This window comes from Ursus maritimus, unplaced genomic scaffold (genome assembly GCF_017311325.1).
Source record: "Ursus maritimus isolate PB19 unplaced genomic scaffold, ASM1731132v1 scaffold_28, whole genome shotgun sequence".
Taxonomy (NCBI): Eukaryota; Metazoa; Chordata; class Mammalia; order Carnivora; family Ursidae; genus Ursus; species Ursus maritimus.
Genome location: NW_024425341.1, coordinates 12,175,513 through 12,187,685, shown reverse-complemented (window position 1 = coordinate 12,187,685; position 12,173 = coordinate 12,175,513). Strand labels below are relative to the sequence as shown.

Sequence of the window (12,173 nt, the reverse complement as noted above, 5' to 3'; positions counted from 1 at the left end):
TTTATGGTTTGTCTTTACAACAAAAGAAACACAAAGATTTCTCCAATAAAACTTCACTATTTCAAAAAATATTAACTTAGCCAGGAGAAAAACAACCTCACAAATCAAACTACTCAGAACATAATAATTAGAAATCTAAACATGAAGTTGACAGATAATATAGAATGTTTCAAAACAATCTATGAAGAAAAAAATGTAAGTCACTGACTCTCCAGATAACAGTAAAGGTTAGTGCCAAGCAAAAACATTAGTTTATTAGAAACTTCTCACAATATTAAGTAAAGAAAGTCTTGTATGAGGAAATATAACTACTCCCAAAAATCAGGTTTGGAAGACTTAATACTAGTAGGTATATAGGAATTCCACAAAAAGCCGAGGTATCCATTACATAAAAATCAGGAGAAATGCTAAAACAGCAAAGCTCAACAAATGTGTACTAGCACTTTAAAATCTTTCCACTACAAGACCATTAAGTTGTGCTTATTACACTAAGTCAAAAACAGCAAACTATAGCTCATAAGCCAAATTCAGCTCACTTTTTCTTTTTGTTAATAAAGTTTTATCAAAACACAAGCAAGCTCATTTGTTTACACTTGTCTATAGTTGCTTTCACACTAAATTTTTGGACAGAATTGAATAGTAACACCAGAAAACGTGTGATTGATCTGCAAGGCCTAAAATTTTTACTATCTGCCCTTTCACAGAAAAAAATCAGCCAACCCCTACTAATGAATAAAATTTGCGTTCTCTTTTTTTAGTACCTCAGGAGATTGGCAAGTAACATCATTAAGAAGTTTTTCCTGAGCCTGCTGTTCCAGAATCTGGAGTTCATGTTCTGTAATATCTAACGACATCAAACAAATTCTTTCTGTGTTCTCTTTCAACTTATTGCCTTCTTCTAATCCAGCTTCAAGTCCATCATCTTCTTGTTTCACTTCATTTCGAAGTACATTTCCTTCATCATGTTTAATTAAATTATCAAGTGTTGTGTCCCATGTCTCATCTTTAACTTTAGTAAAAATTTTATGTTCTTTAATTTGTTTCTGTTGCACTCCATCAGCAGTTGGATCTTCCAATGGTAATAACTGAATGGTCTCGGTAGAACCAAGTATCATCTTCCTCAATGAGCACAGACTTTCTGAAATATCACTTAATAGTATAGAAATCCTAAAAAAATTAAGAAAGGGTAATTCAACTTTAACTTCAATAACTACCAGCACAGTTGTAATGCTTTTTAGTAAGTACAAGCTTTCTAAATTGACTTTCATTTAAAGGACACACTGGATTACAGTTATTTTTCATCTCTAATACCCACAATATGCTTACAGCTGTTGGCTACTCTCCAGTACAAGGTACTTCTGCATTCAACTTGTACACTTAACTTCTGCATTCACCTGTACACTTAACTAAGCATACATGCTTATGTGCTTGTTGATTTATATGCTTCCTAAGTGTCAGTGTGTTTGGTCCCAAACTAATTCTTTATGCCAGATATACTTTTTGTGGTAATTAATTTAATTAAATATAAGTCAAATCAATGACACATGACCATCAAAAAAAAAAATTTTTTTAAGTTGAACATGTTGAAAGACACAGCAAATTTCCTTTTTAAAAGAAAGTTCTGTCTGATTAACAATAGTCAATCTTAAGTTTTCACTCCATTTTAAAGAAACTAAACTAGAAATTGCAAATGATACATTATGGGTGTGCTTTAAACAAGAACCACTCTGCAGAATTCCAAAGAGCAGTCCTATATTTAATGAAAAAAACCATGATGAATATCAAAACATTGGGAAACAAATATACATTATTATTAAGTTAAAAGAAAATTTTTGTGATCCCATGTTTTAACTAACTGATTCAATTTCCCTATCAATTACTAGTCCCAGCTGTAACATATAAGAGTGTTTATATTATAATTCGAAAATGATGCTGTTGTGCATCTTCAATAATCACAAAACCAGACACATATTCTTTGAAACAGAAAAAAAAAAACCTTCCCATCAGTGCACAAATATAACAAGTAGGAAAATATGGAGAAATTGTATATGAATAAATATGATATTAATTTCTTTTTTTTTAAAGATTTTATTTATTTATTTATTTGACAGAGAGAGACAGCCAGAGAGAAAGGGAATACAAGCAGGGGGAGTAGGAGAGGAAGAAGCAGGCTCCCAGTGGAGGAGGCTGATGTGGGGCTCGATCCCATAATGCCGGGATCATGCCCTGAGCCAAAGGCAGACACTTAACGACTGAGCCACCCAGGCGCCCCACGATATTAATTTCTTAACTCCTTAATCGTAGTTACTAATATAACATCTTAACTAAGTGACTTTTTCAAGATTTTTTTTAATAATTTGAAAGAGAGAGCATGAGCAACAGAGAGAGCATGAGTGGGTAGAAGGGACAGAGCTAGAAGGAGAAGCAGACTCCCTGCTGAACAGAGAACCTGATGCAGGGCTCTATCCCAGAACCCTGAGATCTAACCTGAGCTGAAAGCAGACACTCAACCAACTGAGCCACCCAGGTGCCCCTAACTAAGTGACTTTAAACAGGTATTTATAACAAACCTGGTTAACTGCAAAGGAAAATCACTGCTAGAGTGTAAAATAAGGCATACTATCTGTTGGTTATAGGGTTTATTAAAGCAATTTTTAGTTACTTCATCAAAGTACAAGTTTGAGGGAAAAAAGGGAATATGATAAGAAAGAGACATTTTTCCTATTTAACACTTTCATTTAGCTCTTTCAATTCTTCTGTATTGAAAATACTTAATAAAATCCAGTATGACTTTTAAAGTTTTATATTGATGATTCAAATAAAAAATTAATCACTTATGAGAACAGACTATCAAAAATGCTGAGTCATTTCATGATTTTTTTTCCACACTAAAAATTGCACCAAAGTTGGGCTCAAGCTTAAGGTGACAAGTCTTCCATCAATACAAACAAAATCAAAATCAAATTCAAAACCGAAAAACTCACTGATTCTAACATTCTAAAATTCTTCAAATCTTATAAAGAATAGTCAGTATTATACACAGATATTCAAATATAAGAACTGTACATAAATACTTTAGTAGAAACAGATATGTGACACCATTTAATTGTTAAATGCATGGGAATGTTGTAACACATAAACATAGCGACAGTGACATATATATTGGTAAGACTGTAAGGGCCCATTTACTCTGTGCTAACATCAGAGAATGACATGTCTCTATTTACTCTATTTACATGTCAACTATTTACTCTAACAAATATCAAAGGCTGTCTTTGGTAAGACAATATATTTTCCTTCCTTCTTAGGATTGTTATTATGCATATTAGTAGCCTACAGAAAGCCTCCGCACCCAACAGAATGTTAAGTACATGACACCAATACAACAGATGTGTAATGAATTTAAATCAATGAGTAAGTAGTACTGTACAATCCAATAGCTTCCAGGTCCACTGAAGCATAAAGCTGCTCTCTTCTGTAACAAAACTCAAACTACTCTATTTTAAAAGTTCTCAGTTCTAATTTTTATACTTTTGTCCACTCTTTCACAGACTGCCAGCTGTGACTTCCAGCTGTGGTCACGTGCACACCATTCCTTATCAATACCTGGTTTTCATTTTAACTCAATATCTAAGCTTGTCAAACTGTATCTATAAATGAGAAGCAAATAGCTCTGAATGTGCCCTCATGCGCTCCACTGGAAATGCAGTTAAATGAGTTTGAATTCATGCTTCTGACATGTATTTTAGCATTCAGAGGCCTTTTTTTGTTCCTCTCTGGTTCTGAGGTATAATTTGGTAAGTTAGGTATTACTGTAGATTTCTTACAAAGAACCTGAAATAAGAAATTTAACTAGTCCTTGTTTGACACTGAAACTTGACAAGATCGTTCTTTACTAAAAATGAATCCAGTATTTCCCATTCTCGTTTTAAGAAAACCCATTTAGCTTTGTTATTACAAAGCAACGCATTAAGCAGACATAATTTACATTCAACAGATAGTTTAAGTGCTAGGGAAAAAATCTGAAATACATGTAAATATCACGTAAACAGTGACTATTTTTCTTTCATAGAGGGAAAAATGTAAAATTGAATACGAAATGGCTTTATTGTTACCTATTCCTAATTGACAGTCATGTCTTTCAGAAATTCTGTTACATAAAAACAACTAAAACAAATTGCTAGGGGGAAAAAGGACTTTGAAAAAGAGCTGAATCTCTGTATCATAATTCGAAATATCAGAATCAAAATTTATCACAGATCTCACACAAAAAACACTACCATTGCATTTTGTCAGAATCAGAATTCTATTTCAACTAACTGCTTGACATTCTACAAAGTATTTCTTCCTCAGTATATAACTATATTGTAATCATTCACAGTTCAAGAGCATTCCTGCTATTAGAGGAAGTCATTCAGCAATTAAGGCCTAGGGCAAGGCCTGGTTCCAAAAAGAGTCAGCTATAAGGCACTGGTAATCCAATGTCTATTAATCCAAATATCTCAGATTATCAGGGCTTTAGCTATAAAATGGCATTTAAAATCTGAATGCATCAGGGCGCCTGGTGGCTCAGTCAGTTAGGCATCTGCCTTCGGCTCAGGTCATGATCCCAGGGTCCTGGGATCAAACCCCACGTCAGGCTCCCTGGGAGCCCGCTTCTCCCTCTCCCTCTGCCTGCCACTCTGACTGCTTGTGCTCTCTTTTGGTCAAATGAATAAATAAATCTTTAAAAAAATAAATAAAATTTTTAAAAAGCTGGATACCTCTTGTTCTAATAAATAGCCTATTGATTACGCAAAATTCCTTTTTAATAATCAGATTAAAACCTGAAAAATGAAGCTACTAAATATAAGAGTTGTTTTTATTTATAACATTTTAGGTGACCAGGGAGCTGGATGGCTCAGTCATTAAGCATCTGCCTTCAGCTCACGTCATGATCCCAGCATACTGGGATCAAGCCCTGCATCAGGCTCCCTACTCAGGCAAGCCTGCTTCTCCCTCCTCCTCTGCCTGCTGCTCCCCCTGTTATGCTCTCTCTGTGTCAAATAAATAAATAAAATCTTTAAAGAAAAAAAAGTTTTAGGTGACCAAACTATGAATATAATTGAATGAGAGTTGCCCATATACAAAAGAAAAAGACAACATTAAATCTAAAATATTTTCCTTTCTGTGGAAATCTGAATTTTGTATTGCTTTCTTTCATAAAACATCCTACAAAGCAGACAGAAAAGCCTTAAACTTCTTGATGGGCAATTTAACAACTGGAAAGATATTTCTCAAATTTATAAATCAGTTTGTGTGCATGTATTGAAGCAAACTTCTATCAGTTGACCCTCATAAGGCTGACAGCAGACTTGTCCACAGAGACCTGGCAGGACAAAAAGGACTGGCATGATGTATTCAATGTGCTAAACGGGAAGAACATGCAGCCAAGAATACTTCATCCAGCAAGGCTGTCATTCACAATAGAAGGAGAGATAAAGAGTTTCCAGGACGAATAAAAACTAAAGGTATTTGTGAACACTAAACAGCCCTGCAAAAGATATTAAAGGGGATCCTATGAGCAGCGAGAGAGCCCAAAAGTAACAAAGACCAGAAAAGAACAATCTACAGGAACAGCAACTTTACAGATAATACAATGGCACTAAATTCATATCTTTCAATAATTACTCTGAATGTGAATGGACTAAATGCTCCTATCAAAAGATACAGGGTATCAGCATGGATTAAAAAAAACAAAACAAAAAAAAATAAGAACCATTAATATGTTGCCTATAAGAGACTCATTTTAGACCCGAAAACACCACCAGATTGAAAGCGAGGGGGACCATTTATCATGCTAATGGACATCAAAAGAAAGTTGGAGGGCCATTCTTACATCAGACAAATTAGATTTTGAACCAAAGACTGTAATAAGAGATGAAGAAAGGCATTATATCGTAATAAAGGAGTCCATCCAACAAGAAGATTTAATAGTTGTAAAAATTTATGCCCCTAACTTGGAAGCAGCCAATTATATAAGCCAATTAATAACAACATTAAAGAAACTCATTGATAATAATACAATAATAGTAGGGAACAATAACAATCCACTCACAGCAATGGACAAATCATCAAAGCAGAAGATCAACAAGGAAACAATAGATTTGAAGGTCACACTGGACCAGATGGACTTAACAGATCTATACAGAGCATTTCATCCTAAAGCAGCAGAATACACATTCTCTTCCAGTGTACGTGGAACATTCTCCAGAACAGATCACATACTGGGTTACAAATCAGGTCTCAACTGGTACAAAAAGACTGAGATCATATCACGCATATTTTTAGACCACAGTACTATGAAACATGAAGTCGGCCACAAAAAGAAATTTGGAAGGACCACAAATACAGGGAAGTTAAAGAACATCCTACAAAAGAATGAATGGGTCAACTGGGAAATTAAAGAAGAATTTAAAAAATACATGGAAAGCAAGTGAAAATGAAAACACAACAGTTCAAAACTTTTAGAACGTAGCAAAGGCAGTCCTAAGAGGGAAATATATAGCAATACAGACCTTCCTCAAGGAACAAGAAAAGTCTCAAATACACAGCCTAAACTTAACCTAAAGAAGCTGAATAAAGAACAGCAAATAAAGCCTAAATCCAACAAGAGAAGAGAAATAATAAAGATTAGAGCAGAAATCAATGACAGATAAATCAAAAACACAGTAGACCAGATGAATGAAAGTAGGAGCTGCTTCTTTGCAGGAATTAGTAAGACTGATAAACCCCTAGCCAGACTTAGCGAAAAGAAAAGAGAAAGGACCCAAATAAATAAGATCATGAATGAAAGAGGAGAGATCACAACCAACACCAAAGAAATACAATTATAAGAGAATATTATGAGCAATTATATGCCAACAAATTAGACAATCTGGAAGAAATGGATAAATTCCTAGAATTTATAACATATAAACTAGAAACATATAAACTACCAAAACTGAAACAGGAAGAAACAGAAAACCTGAACAAAACTATAACCAGAAAGAAAACTGAATCAGTAATCAAAAATCTCCCAACAAACAAGAGTATGGGGCCAGATGGTTTCCCAGGGGAATTCTACCAAACATTTAAAGAATACCTATTCTTCTGAAACGATTTCAAAAAATAGAAATGGAAGGAAAACTTACAAACTCATGCTATAAAGCCAGTATTACCTGGATCCCAAAACCAGACAAAGACCCTACTAAAAAGGAGATTTACAGACCAATATCCGTGATGAACACAGATGCAAAAATTCTCACCAAAATACGAGCCAATAGGATCCGACAGTACATTAAAAGGATATTCACCATGAGCACGTGGTATTTATTCCTGGGCCCCAGGGGTGGTTCAACATCCACAAATCAGTCAATGTGATACACCACATTAACAGAAGAAAGAACAAGAACCATATGATCCTCTCAACAGATGCAGAAAAAGCATTTGACAAAATACAACATCCTTTCTTGATTAAAAAAACTCCACCGTATAGGGATAGAGGGAATGTACCTCAATATCATAAAAGCCATATACAAAATACCCACGGCAAATATCATCCACAACAAGGAAAAACAGAGCTTTTCCGCTAAGGTCAAGAACACGACAGGGATGTCCACTCTCACCACAGTTATTTAACATAGTACTGGAAGTCCTAGCTTCACAATCAGACAACAAAAAGAAATAAAAGGGATCCAAATCAGCAAAGAAGTCAAACTTTCACTCTTTGCAGACAACATGATACCGTATGTAGAAAACCCAAAAGACTCCACCAAAAACTGCTAGAACTGATACAGGAATTCAGCAAAGTCATAGGATATAAAATCAATGCATAGAAGTCAACTGCATTTCTATACACTAACAATGAGGTAGAAGAAAGAGAAATAAAGGAATCTATCCCATTTACAATTATACCAAAAACCATAAGATACCTAGGATTAAACCTAACCAAAGAGCTAAAGGATCTGTACTCAGAAAACTATACAACACTTAAGAAAGAAATTGAGGAATACACAAAGAAATGGAAAAACAGAGGGAGAAAAGATGGCAGAGGAGCAGGGGACCCCTTTTTCAGCTGCTCCCCTGAGTCGAGCTGGATATCAACCAGACCATCCGGAACACCCATGGAATCCGCCTGCAACGCAGGAAGATACATCTGGATCTCTACAAATGAACATCTCTAGGGCTGAGTATTAAGGGATGAAGCGGGGAGCCATGAATCCGCACACAGATATCAGAAGATAAACGGAAGGGGGAGGGAGCCACCGCGCTCGGGCACCGGGAAGCAGTAGGCACCTGCACTGGGGAGGCAGCCGGACTCTGGGACCGGCACCTGCAAGAAAGGAGACTGAGACCGTGAGCCTGGGAACGCACGTGCGCCTAGTCTGAAAACTGGTGATCCGGAGCGCGCACAAACCACAATGAAACAGGGAGCTTGGGAGCACGTGTGGGAACCGGGGGCGGCTGGCGGTCTTAGAGGCACAAAGGACAGAGATGTGCCAGCCCTGGAAGCGAGAGCTGGGAGAGCGGCTGTGGGGCGCTCAACCTGGGACACTGCTAGGTTTTTAGCAGCACCGACAGAAACAGAGTTAAAGTGGCCAAGAGAGCTCCGTGGAGAGCGGACTGCGATCTCTCTATTCTGAGACAGAGGCTAGGATATGGCCACTGCTGCTCTGACTCTCAGAAGAGTCATAGAAAACCTCCAGGGAAAGCACCAGAGAACAAAAGCCGGGAAATACCGGTTCACATTGTGCCCATCCCCAGCCCCCCTCGCAGGAGACAGAGAGACTCTACCCAAACAGGGTTACCTGAATATCAGTGTGGCCGGCCCCTCCCCCAGAAGGCAGGCTGAAAAATCAAGAAGCCCACATCCCTAAGGTCCCTATAAAACACGCACACACTGCCTGGGTCCTGGTCAATAATTTGGGCTCTGGGCATCCCCGCAACCTCTCCTCATCAGAATGACAAGGAGGGGAACCCTCAGCAAAGAAAGGACACAGAGACTGTGGCCTCTGCCACAGAACTGATGGATATGGATATAACCAAATTGTCAGAAATGGAGTTCAGAGTAACAATGGTCAAGATGATGTGTAGGCTTGAAAAAAATATTAACGAGAATATAGAATCTCTAAGAGTGGAAATGAGAGCGAATCTCGCAGAAATTAAAAATGCTATGAATCAAATGCAGTATAAACTAGACACTCTGACGGCCAGGTAAATGAGGCAGAAGAACGTATTAGTGAACCGGAGGATGGGATGGTAGAAGAGAAAATAAAAACAGAAACTTGGCTCAAAAAATCCAATCTCAAGAATGTAGATTACGGGAGATTACTGACTCAATGAAACGTTCCAATGTCAGAATCATCGGCATCCCCGAGGGGGTGGAGAAAGAGAGAGGTCTAGAAGAGATATTTGAACAAATTGTAGCTGAGAACTTCCCTAATATGACAAAGGAAACAAGCATTCGTGTCCAAGAGGCAGAGAGGACCCCTCCCAAGGTCAATGACCACAGACCTACACCACGTCACGTCATAGTGCATATCGCAAATATTAGATCCAAGGATACAGTATTGAAAGTGGCCAGGGGAAAGAAAATCCTTCCGTACAGAGGTAAAAATATCAGAATAACGTCAGACCTGTCTACAGAGACCTGGCAGGATAGGAAGGGTTGGCAGTGTATTTTCAAAGCTCTATCTGAGAAGAACATGCAGCCAAGGATCCTTTATCCAGCAAGGCTGTCGTTCAGAATTGATGAAGAGATGTAAGGAAATTCCAGGATCAGCAGAAACTGAAGGAATTCGTAACCACCAAACCAGTCCTACAGGAGATATCAAGGGGGATTCTATAAAAGTAAAAAGGCCCCAAGAGTGATATAGAACAGAAATTTACAATCTATAGAAATGAAGACTTCACAGGCAACATGACATCATTAAAATCATATCTCTCAATAATCACTCTCAATGTGAACGGCCTAAATGCTCCCATAAAACGCCACAGGGTTGCAGACTGGATAAAAAGACATGACCCATCCATTTACTGTCTACAAGAGACTCATCTTGACATAAAGATATATCCAGACTGAAAGTAAAAAGATGGAAAATCATTTTTCATGCCAATGGACCTCAAAAGAAACTTGGGGTAACAATTCTCATATCAGACAGATTAGATTTTAAACTAAAGACTGTAGTTAGAGATACAGAAGACCACTATATTATTCTTAAAGGATGTATCCAACAAGTGGATATGACATTTATAAATATCTATGCCCCCAACAGGGGAGGAGCTAGATACACAAGCCAACCCTTAACCAGAATAAAGAGACATATAGATGATAATACCTTAATAGTAGGGGACTTCAACACTCCCCTATCAGCAATAGACAGATCACCTAAGGAGAAAATCAACAAAGAAACAAGAGTTATGAATGACATACTGGACCAGATGGACTTCATAGATATATACACAACACTACACCCCAGAACAACAAAATACTCATTCTCTTTGAATGCACATGGAACTTTCTCCAGAATAGACCATATACTGGGTCACAAAACAGGTTTCAACGGATACCAAAAGATTGAGATTATTCCCCGCATATTCTCAGACCACAATGCGTTGAAATTGGAACACAATCACAAGGAAAAATTTGGAAGAAACTCAAACACTTGGAAACTAAGAACCATCCTGCTCAAGAATGATTCGGTAAACCAGGGAATTAAGAAGGAGATTAAACAATTTTTGGAGACCACCAAAAATGAAAACACATCAGTCCAAAACCCATGGGACACTGCAAAGGCAGTCCTAAGGGGAAAATACATAGCCTCACTCAAAAGAACAGAAAAATCTAAAATGCGGTTTTTATATTCTCACCTCAAGAAGCTGGAGCTGGAAGAGAAGAACAGGCCTAACCCACGCACGAGAAGGCAGGTGATCAAGATTAGAGCAGAGATCAATGAATTAGAAACCAGGAGCACAATAGAGCAGATCAACAGAACTAGAGGCTGGTTCTTTGAAAGAATAAATAAGATTGATTAACCACTGGCCAGACTTATTCAAAAGAATAGATAAAGGACCCAAATTAATAAAATTATGAATGAAAGGGAAGAGATCACGACCAACACTAATGAAATAGGAAGGATCATTAGAAACTTTTATCAACAGCTTTATGCCAATAAATTAAACAGCCTGGAAGAAATGGATGCCTTCCTAGAAACCTATAAACTACCAAGACTGAACCAGGAAGAAACTGATTATTTAAACAGACCGATTAATTATGAAGAAATTGAAGCAGTGATCAAAAACCTTCCCAAAACAAGAGTCCACGGCCTGACGGTTTCTCTGGGGAATTCTAACAAGCATTCAAAGAAGAAATAATACCTATTCTCCTGAAGCTGTTTCAAAAAATAGAAACAGAAGGAAAACTACCAAACTCATTCTATGAGGCCAGTATTACCTTGATCCCCAAACCAGGCAAAGACCCCATCAAAAAGGAGAATTAAAGACCGATATCCCTGATGAATATGGAAGCCAAAATTCTCAACAAGATCCTAGCTAATAGGATCCAACAGCACATTAAAAGGATTATCCATCACGACCAAATGGGATTCATCCCTGGGATGCAAGGGTGGTTCAACATTCACAAGGAGATCAGTGTGATAGATCATATCAACAAGAAAAGAGCCAAGAACCATATGATCCTCTCAATTGATGCAGAAAAAGCATTTGACAAAATACAGCATCCTTTCCTGATTAAAACCCTTCAGAGTATAGGGATAGAGGGTACATTCCTCAATTTCATAAAAACCATCTATGAAAAGGCTACAGCGAATATCATTCTCAATGGGGAAAAGCTGAAAGCCTTTCCCTTAAGATCAGAAACATGATAAGGATGCCCACTCTCACCATTATTATTCAACATAGTACAAGAAGTCCTTGCAACAGCAATCAGACAACACAAAGGGATAAAAGGTATCCAAATTGGCAAAGAAGAAGTCAAACTGTCTCTCTTTGCAGGTGACATGATACTCTATATGGAAAACCCATAAGACTCCACCCCCAAACTACTAGAACTTATGGAGCAATTCAGTAATGTAGCGGGATACAAAATCAATGTGCAGAAATCAGTTGCATTTCTATACACGAACAATGAGACT

The 12,173-nt window shown here is 37.4% G+C and overlaps 1 protein-coding gene across 1 annotated transcript in view; it reads right to left on the bottom strand.

The window, feature by feature from the left end:
• The window catches only part of WRN (WRN RecQ like helicase), a 129,401-nt gene that overhangs the window by 80,934 nt on the left and 36,294 nt on the right, over window positions 1-12,173 (bottom strand). The window contains exon 9 of the mRNA XM_040643285.1: window positions 762-1,167. Within this exon, the coding sequence (XP_040499219.1) occupies window positions 762-1,167 (406 nt within the window). The remainder of the gene's footprint in view (window positions 1-761; window positions 1,168-12,173) is intronic.